The sequence below is a fragment of the Lepisosteus oculatus genome, chromosome 3 (assembly GCF_040954835.1).
Source record: "Lepisosteus oculatus isolate fLepOcu1 chromosome 3, fLepOcu1.hap2, whole genome shotgun sequence".
Lineage (NCBI taxonomy): Eukaryota > Metazoa > Chordata > Actinopteri > Semionotiformes > Lepisosteidae > Lepisosteus > Lepisosteus oculatus.
Genome location: NC_090698.1, coordinates 1716671 through 1740896, shown reverse-complemented (window position 1 = coordinate 1740896; position 24226 = coordinate 1716671). Strand labels below are relative to the sequence as shown.

Sequence of the window (24226 nt, the reverse complement as noted above, 5' to 3'; positions counted from 1 at the left end):
AGACCCTCACACCTGAAGAAGGCTTGCGTTTTCTCCTCTTTTAAGCATGTGTACAATGCTGTAATACAATTTAAAATAATTAAAAGTTTAAACAGTATCAACTAAACTCCATTAATATAAGTATCGAGTGGTATTAAATAAATACAGCTTTTTAGTATAGATTACACTTTTCTAAAATGATTACTAATCTAATCTTTCCACGTTTGATCCCAAAATACCAAGAAAAATAAATCTAAATGGGGAGAAAGCTATGCTGAAAGTGTATTAATATACTTAGAAGACAAAGATAACAATTTATGTTGCATTTGTCTGATTGTGAATAAAAAAATACATTTAATAAACTGCTCTCAGTGACAGCTGACAATCCTCCATACACTCAAGTGAAAAATTAGTAATGCCAATGTAAACGTCGTATTTACAATTTGTTGATAATCCCAGTTTATCCTCTTTATCATAAACAAAATCCACCTCAATTTTCAACTTAAAGCATTACACAAAACTGTTAACACAAGACTGTTAGCTGGCTACAAGAAACATTTCTAGGCTGTGATTTCTGCCAAAGGGGGTAATACTAAGTACTTACTGATAGGGTGCTCAAACTTTTGCACATATGCCATATTTACGGTTTTATTTTTTCAATCTGTTGAATTCAGCAAATAAATAGTAACTGTGGATTAAAATTTGTCAAGTTTAAGTTTGTTCGCTGCAGAGGTTGTGTTAAATTCTTTTTACTTGGAAAATACACTTAACATGTAATTTGGCCTGGGGTGCCCAAACTTTTGCATACAGCTGTACATGCTCCACTCAGCCAATAACTGTTTATAATGATAAACTGCAGGTTTTGTTAAAGAACTAAAAAATGTTCCTTCACATACCATTATTGCATCATGGGTGTAAGGAGGTGAGCAGGATCAGTCTATGGCCAGTGTGCATCGGTGAGAGTTTAATATATCCTTCGTAGCATTAAGATTAATTCAAATCACAAAAAGCCTCAAAGTACAGCTGCCTGTCATTATTAAAGAAGTAGTCATGGCACAAAGATAATTCCACAAGGAATGACACCCAAGAATTAGATGTGTTTGAGGATATCTGTCATGACATTTGGCTTAAACTGCTTGGATATAGAATGAGGAAGCCAGGACCACCATGCAAAGAGAGGATTTAACCTATGGGAGATGCACAGGTCAGGGTATGGGATGGAGAAGGGATGTGGGAGGCAAAATGCAAAAAGGAGATTGTTATACGATACATATAACTGAGCAACAGTGTCAGAAATGAGTATGATTTAGAACAGCTGGGACAAAAGGTCTGGGAAAATGTATGAATCGGCTTTACTCTATTTAGTCGTATATTTAGGCATACTGTGTATTCTTGGAAGAATGAAGTAGTTACTTCAGTCTTGCATGACTAGGTGTGTTGGAAAGGAAGATTCAGCTCATGGTTCTGATCCAAAACTTCATCAGTTATGTGCATAACTGATCTTCTGGTATGGTAACCAGGGTTCAAAGAAAGATGGACAAACCTGGCAACACTTATACATTATTCAGTCTGGCCAATAAGGAATAATCAGTAAAGAATAAAGAGCTTGTGAACCATACACAAGACAAATGCACTAAAGCTTCAATGTGTGTAAAATGTAGACCAGCCAGATTCCAGCTGTTTTCCTTTCAGTTTTACAAAAACAAATCAGAGAGCATATCAAATTTAAGAATTAAACTGCTTTATTCCTCTAATCTGAACCAAGAATCCGGCAAGTTCATTTTTCGACTTAATACTGTGCTCTAGGCAAATCCAGCAATTTTGGATTTTTGATGGGTGGTGTTTGTCCTGTTGCCAGTGTTCTACTACAGACCCCACAGAGGATCCACTATAATGCTCTGATCTGCGCTTGCAGTGAAGTGCATGAAGGTTCTTGCTATTTTCTCCAGAATGATATCAAGGAGGTTATTGTGCTGAAAAGTAGCATGAATCCAGTGATTCCTTTTTCACGTCCTTGATGAAGGACAGCCAAGAAAATCATTAATTCTGTGTGGGACACAGGCTTAATCGCTGGGCTGCCCATTTCTAGATTATTTCCAGTTAATGTACTGTATGTATGTGGCAGTAGAGAAAGATACAACCTTATTGGTTTTTGAGAAAAGACCATGACCATGGTTGAACAATTAAGCTAAAGACACCAGGAGGATAGCCTGTTCCTGCAGTGTTGTGCCCACAGCCAGCTTGCGTCAGTCACATTCCACAGGGGAACTTGCAGCTTTGATATATCCACTCCACTGACCACAAAGCCCTTTGGTATGAGCAGCAGACAGGACACACAGGCATTGATTATCTGTTTGTTTTTTGAGCTAAGTAACACTCTTACAGACTGGCTTACAGCACAACAGAGTTGAGAAGAGGAGGGTGCTCTCCAACTCTCAAAAATGCTAAGAAAACAAACAGCGCAGTGATGGCATTTACACATGGCTGTATGGGCCAGAGCTTTTTTGCTTTGTTTTTAATGTACTGTATGTGACTAATAAAGCCAGTGTCTTTATGTACCCACATTTCTAAAATCCCCTGCAGTTGTGCTCTTATGACATAGCTGTGTAGGTTCTGTGCATCTAATGAGGCTCAGACAGCTCCGGAATCGGAGCGGTTTCATTCTCCATAGCTTTTTTCCCCACCTTTAGAGAGTCACGAGCCGGTGCCTGATTTGGTAGACAAGGGCGCACAAAGCAGAACTAAGCAGCTCTTATTCAGCACGGACTGGAAGCAGGTTAGGATGCAGAGCACTTAGGAAGTGTGCCAGCTGTCACTCACCTCGTTCCCAATGATGTCAATCTTGTGCTGCACCTGTGGCACCCATTGTCTGATGATGGCAAACAGCTCGGGGATCGTGGTCCGGGGATCGTACAGGATTTCCTGGCAGGCCGGGTCATTCGGATCGAAGAAAGTAAAGGCTGAAGAAAGGAACCCCAGGGGAGGAGGTCAGAATTGGCTCAGAAGAATTTGGAACAAACTGTTGCAGTACACAGGGTCAGAGTCACATGATCAAGCAGTGAGCGTAGAGATTCTGTGGAAGCATAGTTTAGTTTACATTTAGGCAGGACCCAAGCATTGCTTGACAGAATAATTTGTTTTTTATCACAATTTGTGAACACTGCACTGCATGCCATATATGTTTATAAAGCCATGTGTGTTTGATTAACCATAATTTAATCATAATCTGATTTTTGTATGTATGGATAGTACAAAATAGCTGCTCCACTTTGTGGGTAGTCGTTTTTAATTATTGAATTTGATATCAGCGTAGTTGCTTATTTTATGTTTTTTGCCAAAAAATCCAAATGCACACATGATGTTGTGTGCATTTTCTGGTTTTACCCTAGTTGGTTTCTCAAGTATTTATTTTTCTTGTTGCAGAATGTGCTGTTTGCTCATTTCCGTGTTCTCTCCTTCCTAAAAGACCCAGAAGAGAGGCTGTGTTCTCCTGTAAAATGGCTGACAGAAGAGCAAATGAGCTAGAGGATGAGATCACAGTCAGATGTTTTTAGTCCATACAGTACATGTGTCCTTTTTGTTTATCATTTTCTTTTGTTGTTCAGTTGTATGTTTGCTGCTCCTGGGCTGCAGGAAGGTTTCAACCGATGCAAAAGGCACACGAGCCTGTCTGTGGCCGAAAACATAGTTCCCATTGCGAGAGGGGGTATATTTACAGCACAGAGGCATGCCATCACAATTCATCTTGCTGTAGAAGTCCCTGCCCCCCATCTTGGCCAAGTGGGAGTTGGATATTGACCACTTTGAGATCAATACCCCTCTGCTGTCTGTCATAGTCTATTGAACAATCGAGCCCCTGATAAACCCAGTGTAGTGCAGACAGCAGCGACAGAGTAAATCATAACCAAGTGGAATTAAAAAACACATAAATAAAGACAGGCTGCTCCCAGCAGCTGTTGACTTCACTTATAGCTGATTCACAAAAGTTCCATTTATTCACACTAAGACATGAAAAGGCACATCAATACCTAGCCTGGCTTTTATAGCTCAGGTGCATCACATAAAGATTGTGCAATTTTGGATTGGATCCATAACAAAACATACGGGATAAAGACACCAGAATAACAGGGTTTTAAAAAAACAACTTATTTATCCTCTTATCCCAAATATTGGCATCTGTATTGTAGTAGACCTGCTCCAGCCAGGGTGGATTAAGAAGGGAGGGTCGGAACTGCTCCTCAAGAACAGGCAGTTTAGCACAGTCAAAGAATGTGTTTGGGAGGTAGGAGGAAGCTAGAGCTCCAGGAGGACGCAGGAAGACCATGCAAACTTCACACAGGTGCCCACGCTCATAATGGCAGAAACACTTCGTAAATACTGCTCAGGATACCCCTTGAACTCTGCATACAAAATGATTCCTACATCATTTTTTTTTAAATGGTGGTGGCTCTGAGGCTGGTGTGGCTCTGTGGCTCAGGATCTGCCCCTCTAGCTGGAAGGTTGTTGGTTCAAATCCCGTGGCCGGCAGAGGAATCCTACTCTGTTGGGCCCCTGAGCAAGGCCCTTAACCCCAACTGCTCCAGGGGCGCTGTACAATGGCTGACCCTGCGCTCTGACCCCCAGCTTCTCTCCCTGTCTGTGTGTCTCATGGAGAGCAAGCTGGGGTCTGCGAAAAGATGAATTTCTAATACACAAAATTGTATATGGCCAATAAAGTGGTCTTAATCTTAAATTACACAACATACAAATAGCCAATACACTTCTTTGGTCTCTCCTGTGTGTATTCACAGCTTGATGGTTGTGAGCAGAACTGTGAAAAGACATGCAATTAGCTATTCCAAACTCGGTAGTTATAACAAAATATTTGTCAATTCTAAATCAATCAATCAATTCTAAATGTATTAATACCATGTGGACCCCTGTAGTCTAGCTGAAGCAAATTTAACATAAGAAACTGTGCATCATCTTTGATTTACCGACATACACAAGCAGGCCAACTTGTCTCCAACTAAATAGTCTTAAGAAAGAAACGTGTAGTTTACCGTAGTCTTTTGGAAGAGGAGCCGGAGCTGAGGGGTGGACCATGGGCCTTTTCCTTATCTCCGAAACGGGACTCTGAAACTCCAAGGTAGGTTGGGCATCCCCCACTTCGGCAGTGTCCTCCTTTGTCATCCTGGCAGAGTCCTCCCAGGCTGAGAAATACAAAACGATGTGAGAGACAAGTTGAGTGACATGGGGGCATGGCCGTCAGCATTGCTGTCTCACAGTTTCAGGGCCCTGGGTTCAGTCTGTCTGCGTGGAGTGTGTATGTTCTCCCTGGCCATAATGGTGTTCTGCAAGGTGCTCCAGTTACCTCCCCCAGCAAAGCTACACCTGCTAGGTTTCATAGCTGCCTTTGTTAAAGCCGAGCTGATACACTATTTTTATATTTCGGGGTTAGAAAGAATAAGCATTGATGAGGGCATTTCAAACCACAATAAAAGTAAATTGTACACAGTGACTTCTAAAACCTCCTATTTTCATTAAAAAATAAGATGAAATTTCCAGGTATGTGCAGCTCCACAATCTGCAATTCACAAGGCAACACACCTTCCGGTGATGTGGTGCGGCCCCTCTACATTGTAAAGATGCAGCCTTGTGAATACATCTCTTTTAATCCAATAGAAATATTGCTCTCGACTTCGAGACTGTTTTGCCAACAAATACTACTTGTTAAATCTGCATGCAGATCACATGGGAACATTTCTGCAGTGAAAGGTCTGCTACACAACCTGTACTTATTGGCTCATACAATGCATTCCATCATTACAGTGACTAGTGAGGAGGAAGGGCCTGCATTACATCACAGTTCATGGGAACTCCTTTGACAGGTTTGCGATAACATGGCGACTTTCCATACTTTCACAAAGTTCAAGGTTTTGTGCTTAATTGGAAATTTGTAATTTTTTTCTATACAGTCAATGACTTTCTTTTGTTACCAAGATTTAATAACCAGTCTGAGAAACTGGGACTGCAGTTGACGGACCCTCATGGCGGTCGGAAGGACGCGAGTCATGTGTTCGTCTCTCCTTGTACCCTGTACTCCTGGGAAGAGCCCTGTCTTGCTCGTGTCCAAACCAGGCAGAGCTGCATTCTAACAACCCGCTAAACATGTTGAAACATATAAACATAACACATTGTAGTTTCAGCATTATTTTTTCGTGATGAAATGGCGATGCGTTGATCTTAAAGTGATTGATACTCTACACCAGTGGTTCCCAATCCTGGTCCTGGTGACCCACACTCCTGCTGGTTTTTGTTCCATTCAGACCCTTAGTTACACAGTCAAACCTTTCATTGACTTAATAATAGTAAGATAGAGTTAAAGCTCTTAAACATGCTTGAGCTTTAACCATTTGTTTTGTAAGTGAAATTAATTTCCAAACTTGTGACTAGAGTATTATTCAAACAAAGCAACTTCCTAGATAAATTAAGGCTTCAGTGATCTAATGAAGGTGGGCTGGGATGAAAACCAGCAGGTGTGTGGGTCACCAGGACCAGGACTGGGAACTGCTGCTTAATATCAAGCAAAGGGCAAGGGAATAGAAATGCACCCTTTCTATTCATGTTTTTATGAATTTGATGATCACTGTATGCTATGCTGTGTTTTGTGGGGCAGAGAAACATGGTGCTTCTTGTATAACATTATGCCAGAAATAGGAGATACTGTCATCTGCTGAAGGAGCAGACCTGTCAAAATTATTCATACTAAAACGGATCTCACATATGCAGCATGTAAAATTACTTCTCAATGTGTTTGTTTAATTTATAGTTTTAAATCTATTACATTTTAATGTTAGTATGATGACATTTTCATAGTTGTTCAACTTCATCTTGTATTTATACAACTTTTATTTATACAAACTTCTGATTTAAGACTTATGGAGCATTAAGAATAGTGAAATGGTATGTTATGAGGTTGAGGGGAGCATGAATTTTCGTCTTATTTACTGTGAAGTCCAAGAGACCCATTTACAGTATAAAACAGAGAATTTACCTGAAGTACCTTGCTACCTGCCCTTAAATACAACTGAAATAGTTCAGAGGAACACAGGGGCCAAGGTTACAAGGGGACACTACCCTGGCCCATACCTCAAAACTAATTTTGTGCCAAACGTCAACAGTATGATAAAACAACAAGTAAAAATTGACTGACCCTACCAAAATCAGACATACTGTGTGTACAGTGCTTATCTTATTTTGAGTAGAGGGGTTCATTGATGTATTTACATAGCCAACACAGCAGTTGAGTTGCGCTGTCCTTCACATCCTTGTAGTGTTGCAGACTACAAAGTTCCCTGAGTCTACAGTAATTTGTTGTTTTAACCTGAACCACATCAGTTGCAGATTAGACAGGTTGGCTTTTGATTTCTGGCAGTCACTGATACACTGATTGTCTAACAAATATTTACATTTTCAGTGGTTTAGACTGACCTTGGTATTAAGACTAAGAAAGGAGAGACCGGGTCATGGTGTTCAACTGGGCAGTATGCTGCGCATAACCACAGGCTCAAAAGTACAAGAAAAATATTGTGGCATCATACAATAATCAAAACTCCCCAAACCTCTACAGCAGTCTGTTATTCCTGATTGGTTTTCACAAGGGCCAGTCTTTTGTGAGGATCAAAACAAAACGCAAGGCTCTGCGAATCTGTTGACATGATGCTGAAGTGATTTTGAGGAACACCAGGTACCATAGCTGTTGAAAAGCTCAGCACATGCTTGGCCCAAAAGCACAACATGCCCCAGGGAGCAGCTGTGCTTGTTTCCATCAGCACTTGATAACATTAGTATTTTTCACACTATGTATTAGTGTGAATGAATCATTTTTGCAGGGGAAGCCAAGTGTCTCTTTCCCATTTAGTCATGTTTCTTTGATAAAAGAGTGGAAAGGCAGAAATACAGCACCATCCTCCCCCCACCGGCTTTCCTCACTCCCCTACATTATTGTACAGTACAACGTACAGTAGTACTACCAAACAGGCCAGGTGGGCTGACTGGTCTTTTGAATCTGTGTAAACTGTAGCCTACGTTTCAAACTCCAACAGCTGTCTTGTGTTTGTTCCTTTACCCTACAAATGTGTTGTCTTTGTCAGTCACTTTTATTGATTTAATACTTTTTACGATCTAGAAGATCCACCTTTCCTTGAGAATGCTTGTTTTGATGCAACCTTTAAATTTACAGCTTTAAAGCTGTGCTTTGTGTTACAATATGATAGAGAATGGAATTCCCTATTTAGATACAACAAAGGCCTCAGCATTTTCATCAACTGTTTTTGACCTGTGATTTGCATATTGACCTGGCAGTGTTATGATATAGCATTGATCTTTTTCTCTGCAAGGAAGATGGCTGAGTTCATAAAAAGCTAATTTAAAGTGTGCAAAACCTGGCTGGGTCTTCTGTCTCTCTTAGCTAATTTAGTCACAAACTTGATACATCCACCTTTATGACTGGTCAGGCTTTCACCCGTATTTTGAAAAGACTATTTTAGACGTGATGTTCCGACCATCAGAGGGAAGAGAATCTCACTGGGGCAAAGGGAGGCACTACACTGAAATGCTGGAGGCACTCAGACCTGTCACGATCCTCATCCCTCTTCTTAAGGGTGCTCTGACCCTTTCATATTTTAGTTTATTACGTGCACCTGTCCCCTGTTTGTCCGTCTTTATTTAAGCCTATAGCTCCCGCTATTCCTGACTCAGCATTGGGAGATGGACGCCCGGAAGCCCACCTACCGGCGGGTCCAGGAGAGACCCAACGGCACAGGCTTCATCACGGCATCCTGACCGTCTGGGTCCGGGGCTCGGAGCGCCTGGCCTCATTACCCTGGTTTTATTTCCCGTCCCTGTTCCGGATACCGTTCCAGGTTTTAACCTTGTTTGTCTCGTCTTGGATGGATCCCTGGTTCCTGGACTCTGGACTGCCCCCCGGATTTCCCCCTTGGACTGTCGGGATCAGTTTGCCTTTGCTACGCCCCCCGAGCACTGGATCACCACTGTCACGCCCCCCTGTCTGTCAACCCGTCTTGATCCTCTACATCTCTTCCCTGTTGTCCTTCTCCACTTACTTCCGGATTATACCGTCTGCATAGGGTCCTGAACTACGCTTCACGGGAGCCTGGACCGGCCTCCATACAACACCAAGAAACCGATGGACTCATACCAAGTTTCTGACGTCTTTGTGGCAGAAGTCCACAAGTCATGCATTAAAGAGAGATGATTCTAAATAAGGGATAACACAACCAAACTAATTTAACATTAGTTCAGGTGGGTAGCTGTGTAGGCTGCAAAGGAACAAGTAATAGGTTTATTCCATGCTGAAAAAAGAAGAAACCTATTACTTGTTAATTTACCATTATACCCATTATACACCATAAAATGTTCTGTCTACAGTAAAAATTTAAAGCAGTTAAATAGTACACTCCCAAAATTACTTGTTTATTCCATTTCACTAGGTGCAAGAGGGATAAATGAATTTGAAAAGTTGCGCTTGTGTGTAACAGTGCAAATGAAATGGGTAGGCAAGATCAATGAAGGGATTACACAAGCACTTGACAGTTTCTGCTTGGATTCGCTCCTTGTATGAAAAAGATCTGTACATATTTGTACTGTATATGTTACACATTGTACTGTTTTAATGTTGCCATTACTTGGTCATTGGGAATGAATCAATTGTTATTTTTCTACTCTTTTTACTTAAGCAGTCTTGTAAACCCCTTGGTTTCTCAATCTTTCAGTTACATCTGTTGTTTCTGGAATACTTTAGTCTTCTATAGTTTTGCAGAGAATCATTCACGCCATGTGTGTTGAGTTGGTAAAATTTTCTAGATGCATTATGTTCTTCTTTCCAAGAATGAATGTTTATTAACCTTCACAGTCATGCAAATGACGTTTATCAATCAGCGTTTTGCGCCCTATCAAAGAACATTTGAGATAGAAAATGCGGAAAGGCAATGTTAGCTGCACTACTCTAATGTCTTTTAAAAACAATATGCTAATATAGAATTATTGATTTACTAAAAATTATATTGCACGACATCAACAAACAACAAAACCCCGAACACAGCGAGGTTAAATTGCAAATTACAAATTATACGAGACCATTTTTCTTTCCATGCAGAATAAAGTTAGCTTGGCCTCTTCCTCAAAATGTAAAAATACGCACCTGTTTTTTCTTAAACGTCACATTCTTAAATCCCCACCTTGTGGGCGACTTTCGATCCCACGTAAACGTCAAAAATGTTTTAAAGGAGAAAGCACCTGACATCGGCTGTGTCAGCTAATGCAGATTGTAAAAAACATCCTTTACAATATGAACAAAATAGAGCAGTGTATTCGAGGGGTATTAGAGTACACTGTTTTACAGACTGAAACCAATTGATTGTCGCTGGAACAATCAAATCGCTGGAAAATATATATTTGCAGTGTACAAAACATCATCTGAAGCTGAAATGTTAAATTGGAAAACGGACACATTATCGTTAGTGCTTTAATGCTAAAAACTACACGTCGTTATTCACTATTTTATCAATATACGAGGCTCCGAAATCCCTCTAGAACACGTCACGTGATCGTTTAAGTATTTTTTTTTAATTGAAACGGCTTTTTTCCCCGTCTGCATCGCGTATATTAATTCAGAAAAGACGGGTAAAGACGGGGTCTCCTCTGTCTGGCGTCTTTCACCAGATCCTGTGCATCTGCGCCTTCCGCTTCTCCATCGTCCTATTGTTCTGCCTCCGCGAGCGACACGGAGCAGGAGCATCCTCGCTCGCTGGGAAGCGCAGGAAGCCATCGCCCTGCCCTTTCTCCAGAACAGAAAACATTCCCGTGCAAAAGACGAGCCTGTTTGCAGTGCGTTTTATTTCACATCACGATAGCAGCCACGAACCAGTCATCGTGCGACATCTTTTATTTAAAAAAAAAAACACCAAACCTCTTCGAGACTTACCAAATGGCGAGCCCCTGTTGTTGTTGTTGTTGGTGTTGGTGGTTTTTCCTCTTCTCCTCTCGCAGCGGGAGCTGGTCCTGTGCCCGTGTGAGAAGGGGCGCTGATGCGCTGTGTAGATGCTGCTGCGCCCGTCGCCCGTCTCTCCTTCCCCTCTCCGCCTGCGTCAGCCTGACTCACCCAGGGACCGCAGCGCGCTCCATTCACCGGCGCCTGCCACTCATCAGCGTCGCGGGCTGCACTTTCTAGAAGGAATCTCAGGCTGCTGGGGAGAGCAAGCGGGGCTCTTTCCTGGAAAAATCGCCTTAAAAAGCTACCCGCCCACAATCAAAAGCTGCAGTTTTAAATTAATTGAGCCCTCTCTGGTTCAATTTTCTTCAGAGGTGCCAGGAGCTTAAGGGAATTAGCTTGGCAAGTTTAGATCAGTCACATTCAATGTTATTTTTTAAAAGACTTAACGGGATGATGAATGTTCGGTTAAGTGTATTGGATGACATTGTGACTTTAATCTCCACGGATTAAATATACCAAATTTGGCAGTAGTTGGTGAAGTTGTATATCCTTTGAGTTTAATCACAGGTAATTAGTGAAAGTTAGGAGTGGTTTGTGTGGGTTGCTTACTGTAATATTGGGTACACCTTTGATATTATTTTTTTCCAAATTACCATGCTGAAAAGCAGCTCTAAAATTATCAAGCACTTTATTGTCTTCCTTTTTTTGTGGTTGCTTTGTCCTGCTGTTTATATAATGTCTGATTTCCAGACATCTGTTAAAATATTTTTTTTCCATATTGCATTGTTGTGATTGATCTTCAAAGTTTTTCAAATGATCGTGCTTAATCATAGTACATATTGTCGTAATCCCTTTCGTAGCCCAAATCCTAAATCGAAAGCTATCCACCTTAATATTTTAACCTCTCTCTCCAAGTCGTAGGCTTTTATTATCTTAAGTCAAGTTTTAATTGGTAAAATTGCCCAGGGTATAGCTGTTTTATATATAGTTTCTACCAATGATCTATCTCCCAGGACCGTCTGTATTGGAAATTCACCTATAATCAAAGACTACATCTCCTTCCATTTTGCAGTACAATATCTATCACACCAGCAGATTAGTGTTCTAAGATGAGCTGCTTGGTAGTATGACTTTAGGCAAGGCTGGCCTAAACCACCTTTCTCCTTGGTCAGTTGTACCGTTTCTAATTTAATTCTTGGCTTCCTTTCATTCCAGATGAATCATGAATCATTGTATCCCATTCATTAAACTGCTCTGATGGGATTTCCAGAGGAAGAGACTGAAAAAGATATAATCGCGGTAGAATATTCATTTTATTAACTTCCACTCTAGATCTCTCTCCAGCCAGCCAGCTCATGTTTTATTTTACGTATTAAAGGGCTGAAATTTAAATTAAATCACCGATAATAAGTTTGTTGTAGCCGATACGGATATCGATAACCGACAATAAGTTTGTTGTAGCCGATACGGATACTGATAATTGGTAATTTTACTTTTTTGCATTTTAAAACAAGTTCACACTATAATCCACAGCTGGTGTGTAATGAGGGCAAGAAAACTAAAACCCTGTAAAGTTTAGCATACTCATCAGACTATTGTCAGAAGTCCATGTGTCCGTTGTGAAGCTAATGTCTCTGACGTCAGCTTCGATCAGGTTGTGTACAGTATGTGTGTGCAACAACATCATACAGGGCCGGCACGGCCTGGGAGAGTGTAACGGGGTTCCAAGCGCCCAATTAGTTGACGGAATTCTTGATCCTCCACAGTCGAGAAGGGCTGGTCATCAAGTGACAAACTCCATGATTTTGTCTGTGACTGCCCTAGCCCTCGCACTGTCCTTGGCAAATTTTCTGCAATTTTCAAATGTCTGTTGGACAGGCTGTCACGATCGCTACTGCTCCTCTTAAGGGTGCTCCAGCCCTTCCTTGTTTGGCCCCATTACCCGCACCTGTTCCTTATTCCAGCCCCTCTTCGGTTCCCCCTTAAAAGCCAGACGCAGACGTCATTCGAGTCTCTTCATTGAATTCTGTTTCGTGAGAGCCCAGGTCCTGCTGCGTCTGGCTCCGTTATGGTTTTAACTTTCTGTACCTGATCCCCCCTGCTGGTCCCGATCCGGTTCCTGGTTTTTAATCCCCTGGATGAATCGCCTGGCCATGGATTTAAGCTTTTGTTTTGGTTTCCTGTTTGGATTTCGTCTGGGATTGTTTGCCCCAGACTCACTTCCCCTGGACACCTGCACACCTAGGACATGTCCCCTGTCTCCATTCCCGTCTCCTGCATGACTTTTCTCCCGGTGTTTTCTCACTATTCCGGATTGTGTCGTCTGCATAGGGCCTGGAAAGAACTGTTCATGACACAGGCATCGCTGCACTTGCTACTGCTTTCGTTCTCTTGCTAATGCTAGCTGCCTCATCTTCTTTCAATAAATCACTGGAATGATGAGTTTCCCGAAAACGTTGAATCTTAGAGACTAACGACCACTTTTACGATGTACATACGTAACGTATGTGCTACTTTTTCGTGCGTTTCCCAAAACCCCTCTTAATCGATCATTTTACGAGCGAGTATAAAGTACTTCTTTGTTAGCCCCGCCCCTGAAGTCGCTTAGCAAAAAGCATCACAAGTTGATTGAAAAACAATCGATTGACAATACTTCCATTATATGGTGTCGGTTTTGGTCCTTCAGTGGGATGAAATAAAGTTGTGAAAAGGAATATGAAGTAAACATGACATCATAATTTAACAACCATTTAAGCGAAAGCATATAGATAGGCACAAAATGGGACACTTATTGTTTCTAAGAGAAAAGAAAATAAATGAGATGCCGTAAAAGAAAACCAAGTTTAACTGCGTGGACAGTGTATGCGTCCTGTACGACGTCTTTGATTTAAAGCAAGATTGTTTTGGCGCGTTGCCGTTGTTAAGAATCACAGTGTTTCATGAGAAAATACTGTTGTTATTTATAGTTGTTGGGTGTATTGGAACTCCATTTGAATTGGTCTTATTAACATGACATCTGGAAAAATTAACTACTAAGCTTGGCATGTGTCACTCAACAAATAAAGGACCTATAATCAAATTTAAAAACAAGTAGGTCTAAGCTTTGCTGTCAACAATCACGACAGAACATAAAACGGTATTCAAACTTTGAATATTGTATCGACCGCGGGTTTCGGTATGGAATGGAGTAGGCATGGGACTCAGGGAATGGGGCTGAACAACACATTTATTAACTCAAATCGGGAAAGGTACACACACAGGTACAGGGGTTACAGTGCTGCACCTACACTAACACACACAAACACGAAGGGAAGAGACTGTATCCCAGCCTCCGTCCCACTATATAGTCCGGTAGTCCCCAGGTGCTGTTCTCAGCCCGCCTTGTGTGCACATGGCTAAAGCGCCCTGCATGGCCCTACATTATAAATACATGTTCGGCCCAATGATTTAACTTACATAATGCATTGCTGCATTTCATCATGAAAATCATATCTAGTCAAGTATAAAACTTAGCATTTTTTATTTTTTTAATTAAGTGTATTGTAACGGATTGGGGTTCTCTGGGCATGTGCTTTCGCCGCTCCCATACAAATACAAGTAGAGGAGAAAATACAGATAAAAGAAAACATAAACAGAATAAAAAACAATTAACTGCCAGTGGTAATGAGGTAAATATTTATGTAACCAAGTTATATTTTTACATATCAAATGTTTTCCTTGCTTTGGCATTTTTCACATTCTTTATGGAATTTAAATAAAATGTATACCCCACCTCAAAAGTACTAAAAGAGGGAGTATTATCAAAACATTTGACTTATGAATATGAAATTTACCCAAGATGACTAATACATTTATTACTGTATAAATGTTCTTTTTTCAAATTACCTCTTATATAGTACAACAAAATATAAAAATCCTTAATATAAAATCTTAGTATTCTAAATTTCCATAGAATTGTCATGACGTGAATTGAATGTGCTCTGTCTGGCGATCTTTTTGGTGGGTTTTGGGATGGGTTTTGGGAAACACTCGTAAGTTTGCGATAGATCTTAAGATCAGGTTTACGACGTTCTTACCATTATGATGCTTTCGGGAAACATCCCTATTCAGTTGACTCCCATATACTTTAACACATTAAAGGCTCACGCTCCGTTTATATAACTATTGCTTAAGTTCTGTTCTCTTTACTCCCTAGGATATCTTAAAATTCACAGCTAATAATAATGATTGACATTAAATGTTATTATTAGTAAATTACACTTCTGTTAATACACACTTATTATTCAACTTCATTATTAATAAATATGAGATATAAAAATGTGGTATGAGTGTTAAGCAATTTGAGTTAAATATTGCAATAATTTTCTAAGCGACGGATGTATAAATGCAATTTGTAGTGACGATATTAGTTCCATGACATTCGGGAGCCTTCTAGTGCTTCTAATTACGGTACTTAGTCGCTTAAAGTTTAAACCATTTGAAGAGGTGGTTTAACTTAGTCCGCTACTTTAGTCATCTCTAGAGGGCAGCAGCTTTGTGTTCGTTGCAATTGAGAACAGAGAGGGGTGAGTTTCAGGAAAGCATCGTAGTGTTAAGAACATCGTAAACTTAAGATCTATCGTTAACTTACGAGTGTTTCCCAAAACCCATCTTTACTAAAGTAGCATGTTAAATCCTTCGTAATCTACGTCTTCCCTGACCCACTCGTTAATCACTAACCTTTGCGCCAGAGATCGCCAGACAGAGCACATTCAATTCACGTCATGACAATTCTCTGGAAATTTAGAATACTAAGATTTTATATTAAGGATTTTGATATTTTGTTGTACTATGTAAGAGGAATTTTGTAAAAAGTACATTTATTTATACAGTAATACATTTATTAGTCATCCTGGGTTAATTTCATATTCATAAGTCAAAAGGTCCAATAATACTCCCTCTTTTAGTACTTTTGAGGTGGAGTTTACATTTTATTTAAATTTCAGTTGTGAAAATGTTCTGATGCACAGTCCCCTGCAGTTCGGGCTAATTAGTACAACAACAACGCCGAGCCCTGGGAACCGGGTTAAGCTCAAATTCAACTGAACTCCAGCTTTGTTCCGCTTGTTTTTTCGCTGCAATTGAACTCAGAGCTGGAGATGATCTCCAGAAACTACCGTGCTAAACTGCAACCTGGTTTCGGTTTTGGTACTTTTGCTCTCATTCTGGTTTCGACTCTCGGTTCCCTAAGGATTACGGCTCTGGTCATTTGTACTTCAGCACCGGCTAGTTTACCTAGGGCTTTCTGACCTCGATTGTTCTTTCGACTACGCCTTTGGGAGTTTGCCCTGGTTTTCTGCATAGGGTCCTCACTACTAATTCCTAACACACTTCTTTACCCGAAGGGTTGTGGTTTTCTGGAACATGTTCGTGAAGCCGATACCCTGCCCAGTGGGCAAAAGATGTAGAATATACGTCTATTAAACGCATAAATTAGACGTATAAAAGTGGTCCGTAATTCGTCTAGAATGAAATTCTAATAAACGTATATCTTTATACGTCAATTATACATTTATGATTATATGTTCATTATACATAAATGGTTCTATTATACGGTTCTATTATACGGATAAGTTTAGAGGACTATTATACATATATGGTTAAATTTGTAGCTGAAGTTTACTAGTTGTGTTTTTTATGATGATTAGCCACATGTTGATTACAATATTGTATATAATGTATAATTTGAGCTAGATATTTTTCAGGTGTGAACGATTGTATTATTCAGAATACATTTCTAAACCAAATCACTGGCTTGATTTACTAGTTTTTACACCTATAAAACCTATCTTTGATGTATAATAGACCTTTAAGTAACATGGCAATATATATGATGATTAATATTTTCTTGAATATAATCTAAAAATAGAACCATTAACTTTACTAAGCTTAAAGCTTAATCAATGTATTAAATTTAGCTTGCATCATAGTAATTGAGCAATAAAGTCTGTCCTAATTAAAGAGTACTGTTCCTGAAGCCGATACCCTGGCGTCTGTCCAGTAACAAGTATAGAAGGTATAACATAGAAATAATATAGGAAGGTATCTAAACAGCCTTGTGAGGAGAATTTCACATGCGAGACACGACCGTCGTGAGCTCTGACAGCGTGCCTCAGCTGCTGCTCACAGGTGTGTTCCAGTTTTGTTGTTTTTGCAGTTTGCTCATATTTCCCCCAGAGCTTAATTATTCCCTGTGTCACCTGAGAGCCTGCTACCAGGCGTGCCTCCCTCCCTGGCACAGTACATATCCACTTTCATTCTGTATACTGTGTTTCAAAATTCACAGACCTGCGCTGCCGCCAGTGCCTGCTATCAGCACACAGTGCAGTGCTGAGGTGTCACTGCAGCTGAAGAGAATGGAACTCTTCTCCTTCCTCGGGAGCAACATCCTCACTCTGCTGCTGAGTTTGTTGTTCCTTGCACTTCTCTGGAGGAGCCGCAGCAAGCAAAGCCAGCCCAGCAGGCTGCCCCCGGGGCCAGCTCCATGGCCCTTCGTGGGCAGCCTGCTGCATGTGGACCTGAAGCAGCCCTACAAGTCCTACCTTAAGGTGAGTGGCCACTGCTGGAGCACACAGCACACACAGGAGGCTCTGACAGACCGTGGGCAGAACCTGGGGGTGTTTACACCTTGATTGTCAAAAGGCTTAGTTACTGTATAGCTTAAGATTTATGCTATTAAATGTTATATAAAGCTGCTGTTAATGCCTAACTTAAAACTTTACATTCCAAAACATCTAGCAAGCCGAAAAATTCTGTATGGTTGTTATATTACTATTTTACAATTTGCAGAACAGACTGTGGACTTTACTAGAGGGATTTGCATGTTTGTTTGTGAATCTGCTCCGTGTCCCCTGCATAGACTGTAGTCCCTGAATATATACTGTACCATGAGTCAAGTCACAGCTCTATAGATGGGTTTTTAATTCTATAAATGCACATTAGTAATGTTTTAGCTCTGCGTTTTGGAGGTTTGGTACTGATTGAGAATAAATACAACACATTTTTTCTCTTGTAGTAGAATTTAGTACAATTGTTAAGGAATGAGGGGTGGTTAGCATTGCTGCCTCACAGCACTGGGGTCCTGGGTTCAGTTGGGGATCTGGGGTGCTATCTGCATGCAGCTGCTTCTTTGAAAACAGGTCCTGGTGTGAGTGGCAATGCCTCCATTTTTCTTGGCCATCTGACGCTGGAGGTGATGTGGTCGGCATCACACTCCGGCCAGCCTGTTACCCCCAGAAGGATTAACACTCGGTACTCATTCAGCAGGCTGAGTGACCTGGGAGCCGTCTGGAAGGAATAAGAGCTCCATCGCTTGCCCCTACCTGGGATTGATCCCGGGACCTTCCGGTCAGGAGCCGGACACCCCTGCTGTCTGAGCTACCATGTCTCCTGTGTAGATGAATTACAGAATGAAAATCAACAAAAAAATGATGAAAGATATAAATGTAAATTTTAGGTGCAAAGCAGAATGATGGGTTCCTGTGTTGCATGTTAACACATTCAACTCACCATTCAAACATTTCACACCATTTTCTATACATGGATTGAAAGGAAATATGTTTAAATAAACTGTCTTGTTCAAGCTCCCCAAATTGTTCAGTATAATGCTGCTTTATATACTTTAATGTTTGCATCACAATGTAAAAGTGCGTTGTTGTAGCGTCAAATGGGTACTATACTGTTGAGAGCAGATGAATGGAAGTCATATTGTTCGGTATTGTATGTAAAGAGTTTAAATGCTATTGTCATTACTTTTTTATTGAGATACATTGTTATAAATAGATTATGGTGATTGTTTAAATAGTGAATTTCTCTAGAGTTGGTGGAGTTTCAGGGAAAGCTTTTATTAGTAAATACAGTACATTTAGACTTCACGGCCGAAACGTTGTGTTTTCTTTCTTCTCTTTTCAGCATGGAATAAACCTATTACTTGTTCCTTTGCAGCCTACACAAGCTGACACAGCTGCCCACCTGAACATTTAGACTTTAGACTTTTCAGACTGTCTTTTGCTTTAACCTGTAATAACACCAGAATGTGCAAATAAGGTGCCCTGAGCAAGGTGCTGTGACGGTGGTGGGTGGTGAGCGATTACAGAGGGGCAAAGCCGGAGTTTTCACACTGATGTCGTCTTCCTGTGGAACTGTTAAGAACTCAGTTAAATAATTTTTGTCCTTGTACAACATAGGAATGAAACATCTGATAGCTTGGTTTAATATTTTTTTAATTGTTTTTTAAACTCAGACGTGTGTATAATTCGCAGCATTACAGTATTTCTCAGGTGTTTCCAAGATAATATCTCATGTAGCTGGTAAATGTGAAGAAACCACTTTCTGGTCACCGACTTGACACAGATTTTGGTGATGCAAAGCTTGTGCCAGCTGGCAGCCCCTGGGCTGCTGACCTGGGCTGCCATCACCAGAGTGAATGCTTCTATGTGACAACAAGAGGGACAGCAATGAAAATAGTTTTTATTATATAAAGATGAATATTTTATGAACTGCACAATCCAAACTCTTTTTAATGCCCATATTCACAGTGGTCAGTCTTCTTTAGAGCAAAATCCCTGTTGGCCTTTCATGTCACTCTTAATTCATTCATTGGTAAAAATTCAGGGAGCACTCTTGAGTTTTCATCAATTTAGAAACATCCCCACTTTTGCTAGTGTGGCTCAGAGGACATTTACAAATCAAACGCCAAGGGGAGCTGTGTTAGGTTCCAGGAGCTTTTCTGGGTTTATTTAAAGGTTTTAGCACAATACTATAAAGCCAAATGCTTTTAAAAGATGATGTACATCTTAATACTTGCTTTCACTGTAAGTCTTTTAACAATTAACTTATAAACAAACACTACATTTTGGACTCCACTTAAAACTTTCACCATTTCAGTCTGCTCACACTCTAGTTACTTCCCAATGACCACTGCCACAAGGAGACACCATTTTTAATGAAGTAATCCCATAATTACATGTACCTTTAATGGAAATATAAACCTTTCCGTAACTGAGTGTAACTCATTTTAAAAGCGTCTATTTAGGTTTTTGGCGGCCTCTAGCGGACGACCATAGTCATTGCAGTCCTTCCATTGGACACCCTATTCTACACAGGGAACCCACCTTGTTCCAGCGTTTGTAAGACTTTAAGACTACAGTTAATGCTAGCTCTTAACGCTTTTTTTTTCAATTTCTGAACTTCTAAGTCTTAATTAATTCGCAAAAATGTTATTACTGTTACACAACTGAGATGAAACAATATCTACCAGGCAGTGTATCTGTGCTGTGCCTTACAATGTTTAGAACATATGTAAGTTAATTTGGAAAGATTCAAACGCAATTTGTGGGTTTAAAAATAAATTTTACCTTTATCCTCCACCTCACTGTCTGTGTATGTATTTGTATTGGAGTTGTAGTACGGAGTCTTCTCATGCTGGACCTGAAAAGGCTGGTCATTTATGAATGACGTTTACAGAGACAGTAGACCCGCTGGTGCCGAAGGGCCGGTTCCCGTGGTGACGGCTTGTTTCTTCCCTCAGCTGAGCCAGCAGTACGGCCCGGTGTTCACAGTGTGGCTGGGCAGCAAGCCAGTGGTGGTGCTGTCCGGCTACAGGACCCTGAGGGACGCCTTCGTCAGTCAGGGCGAGGAGTTCAGTGGCCGAGCCAACTACCCTATACTACAGAAGGTGACGGACGGATACGGTGAGTCTCGGTTTTTGGCGGGGGCAACAACACTAGGAAAAAAATTCTCTTGATGCCGGATGAAAAGCTCACCAGGCCAAATGTATCCCAGAGTCTCTACTGTTAGTTGGTCACCTTGCCTTGGGTGGGCTACAGGGCTACTAACCAACAGTTCTGGTGTAATATTTTTATTGTCGAGGTGCCAGCAGTTTGGGCAGGAGCAATTGGAGTTAAATACATTGTGCAAGTTAAGTCTTTTTACTAGGCTTGGTGTTTTTCACAATTTCTACAGAGCAGCAGAAGAAATCTTTCATGAAGTTCTAAGTAAGATCATCGGAGAACCCCCAGCAGCAACACATGTCAGTCTTTGTGTCTCTGCTGTTCCAGGGCTGCTGGTGAGCAGTGGGGACAGATGGAAGGAGCTCAGAAGATTTTCCATCATGACGCTGAAAAACTTTGGGATGGGGCGGCGCAGCATTGAGGAGCGCATCCAAGAGGAAGCCAAGTGCCTTGTCGATGCCTTTGCAGAGCACGGGGGTATTTGGGTGACGTTTTTGTCATAAATTGACATGATAATCATAAGAACAGTTTTCTGTAAAAGCAGACGGTGCAGACAGCTTTGGTCTTCTTGTCTTCTTGTCTTCAGAGGTATTTTGCTTTCAGACATTCGCGCAACAGTTAAGGAAACTGAAAACGAACAGTTTCTGTTTCTAAACAAACAGCAGGATTCCAGGAGGTACAGAACCATGCTTCTGCACGTGTAAGATAGCAGTAATATGTGTAGTCTAAGAAGTCTTAATTCACAGTAAACGATTAAATGAATATCGGTCCATTGTCGAGATTCATTCTGTACAAAAACACGCCAAGGCAGCCTGGTGTACCCTTTGTATAGAATACATGATGACTTGCACTTAAAAATCCAGAACTACAGTAGCAAAGAAAACATTGCTTGGGTGCCAAATTATGATACACATTAATGTTGCTTTGTTCCTAAAACAACAGACTTCTAATACAAATATTTACTTCCATTTATATAGTGCCTTTTGTTCCAATGGATGGAAAAGCTCTTAGTATTTATACAATATAATGAATTAATTGCTGAGTTGAATTAAGGAGAAACTTGAAGTAAGCCAGACTGTCCAGCCCAGAGTGGGGATGGCCAAGGTACCGGGGTAATGCCCCTATTCTTTTGAACAGCGCCCTGGGATCATTCATAGCCAAGCAATCTCTATCATGTCATCCGAAGGACAGAACCTTCTATAGTACAGTGTTTCTGTATACTAGTATTCCTTCTGGTCTCCCATCCCAGTGTTAACCATCATTTTCATTTTCACTCTTAATAATGTTTATTCTGATCATGTTGAAATTCTCTCAATAACATGAGTTCATGTTTAGCTTATTTTAAATTAGGTGTTAACATTTTGACATTTAACATTTTGATAGTTGTCTCTGGACCAGATTAAAGATGTTCCAGTTACTTGCACAAAACTGACAGCAGATTTTGATTTGTATATAATTGATTTGACACCTCAAATCAGATTCAGATTTCAGATTTGACACCTGAAATGATATACCATTTCTTAGTCAAAACATGTATAGTATATTCTATCGAATAGCTATTCTCCTTTCGCACACAACCGTTAACAATTGTTCTTAACATACCAGAGTAATTCCATTTCTCGGTTCTGACATTTCCCAAAATGCTCTGCAGCAGTGTCCTCTAAATGAACAAAACAAAATACATGGTAGGCTGTGGAGCGTTTTTTATATTCCAGAGCACATGAACTTTTCCGTCTGCGATAGCACTCAAAAGCAAGTCGCCACTAGATGGACAGAAAAAGTGAACAGAAAAAAGAAGCTTCTTGGGATGCTATTCAATAAAGATAAATATTATTCCCTACAATTCCCTGTAGTATTTTTAATTATGAAAGTTCCCAAAGCACTTTAAAAAACAGGACTGGATCCATTTCATCCACCACTGAAGTGCAGCCCCTCCTGCATGACGTTCCTCTGGCGTTCTGTATAAACTGCCACCCTACACAGCAGAGCTAGTAGAGAGACTCATATTCACTTCCATCGATGCATTTTCTGTTTCATTCAGTTAAGGGTTGTGGGGGAACTGGGGCAAGCAACGGGTAAAAGCAGGGTGCACCCTGGGTAGGACACCGTGGGTAGTCCATTGCATGGCAGACATACAGTAAACATACACACATTCATACTGGGGCTACCTTTTCCAGAAGCCAATTAACTTACCAGTATGTCGTTGGACTGTGGGAGGAAACCAGAGCACCCAGAGGAAACCCACACGAACACAGTGATAACATACAAACTCTACAGAGATAGTACTGTACCTCAGGTCCCTCAGGTCCAGAATTGAACCCAGGGCCCCAGCGATGCAAGACAACAATGCTAGCCACCACACCGCTGTGCTATAATTATACTAGCTTCGTTTTCAAAAATAAAAATAATGTGTCAAACAATTGTTAAAATATTTTAGATGCATTTTAGATTTAAAGCACACAGCCTTTAAATCTAAGACAATGATAGTACTTTTTTATACCCCTTTTGAGTCTATTTAAGAAATTCGCCTACACAAAAAAAAAACAGAATGGAATTCAGTTCTCAGGAGAGTTATCATCAGTTGTAGCTGTACAGGCAGAACACAAGAATTGTTGGAGACGAGAGGTAATTCAGCCTCTCCAACACATTTGATAGTTAATTGATCCCTGGATCTCATTCAGCTGTTTCCTGAAAGAAACCCGGTATCTGCTTCAACAACATGGCTGGGTAGCTTGTTTCACACTCCCACAACTCTTCTGTAAAGAAGTGCCTCCTGCTCACAATTCAAAATGCACTTCCCTGTAGTTTCCTGTTGAGCCCTCTGTGAGTTCTGTGCCTTTGATGATTTTGAAGACTGTGATCAGATCTCCATGTAGACATCAGGTGTTTCAGCCTGTTGGTGTAGGACATCCCTTTTAGCCTGAGAATGTGTAATGTTCTTCGACGCCTCTCCTGTTTTTACAGATTCAGCTTTCAACCCTAAATTCCTGCTGTGCAACGCTGTATCCAATGTAGTTTGCTCCATTGTTTTTGGAAAGAGGTTCGACTACCATGACAGCCAGTTCAAGAGTCTTCTGAATGTCATTGACAACTATTTCACTTTCCTGAGCAGCTCCAGAGGGCAGGTACATTTTTCATCTGTCAAGCTGTCAGAAGCTCTTTTGCTTTTTCAGCAGCTTTCCACTGTTTCAATCTTTTTTTCCCATTATTCTACTGCTGTGCTATCACAAACGACATTTAATAAGAAAGGGAAACCAAAATACCTTTGTGTTCATAATAGAAATGTTGTCTTTTCTTAAATATTCATCAGAGACTTATCAGAGCAAGTAGCCCATATTAAATGTCAGTACATTTTAATTTGACCAATTTGTTTTATTTTAAACTGCACTAAGACACATGTGAGGCCGACAGTAATATGTCATGAACTCATTTGTTATCTGAAGCTTGTCAGACCAGTTAGAAGGGATCCTCCATGGTCTTC

At 40.7% G+C, this 24226-nt stretch overlaps 2 protein-coding genes across 5 annotated transcripts in view; one reads left to right on the top strand and one right to left on the bottom strand.

The window, feature by feature from the left end:
* The window catches only part of clip3 (CAP-GLY domain containing linker protein 3), a 34768-nt gene extending 23319 nt beyond the window's left edge, over window positions 1-11449 (bottom strand). Inside the window, exons 1-3 of one of the 4 annotated variants that reach the window (XM_015341006.2) lie at window positions 10967-11449; window positions 5022-5171; window positions 2800-2939 (exon numbers count right to left, since the gene is read on the bottom strand). In XM_015341006.2, coding sequence (XP_015196492.2) covers window positions 2800-2939; window positions 5022-5151 — 270 coding nt within the window. In that variant the 5' untranslated portion in view covers window positions 5152-5171; window positions 10967-11449. The remainder of the gene's footprint in view (window positions 1-2799; window positions 2940-5021; window positions 5172-10966) is intronic. The other 3 variants (XM_015341007.2, XM_015341008.2, XM_006627607.3) reach the window with 3 other exon arrangements.
* The window catches only part of LOC102684510 (cytochrome P450 2M1-like), a 40789-nt gene that overhangs the window by 12424 nt on the left and 4139 nt on the right, over window positions 1-24226 (top strand). The window contains exons 2-5 of the mRNA XM_006627683.3: window positions 17301-17562; window positions 20544-20706; window positions 21073-21222; window positions 23710-23870. Coding sequence (XP_006627746.3) covers window positions 17301-17562; window positions 20544-20706; window positions 21073-21222; window positions 23710-23870 — 736 coding nt within the window. The remainder of the gene's footprint in view (window positions 1-17300; window positions 17563-20543; window positions 20707-21072; window positions 21223-23709; window positions 23871-24226) is intronic.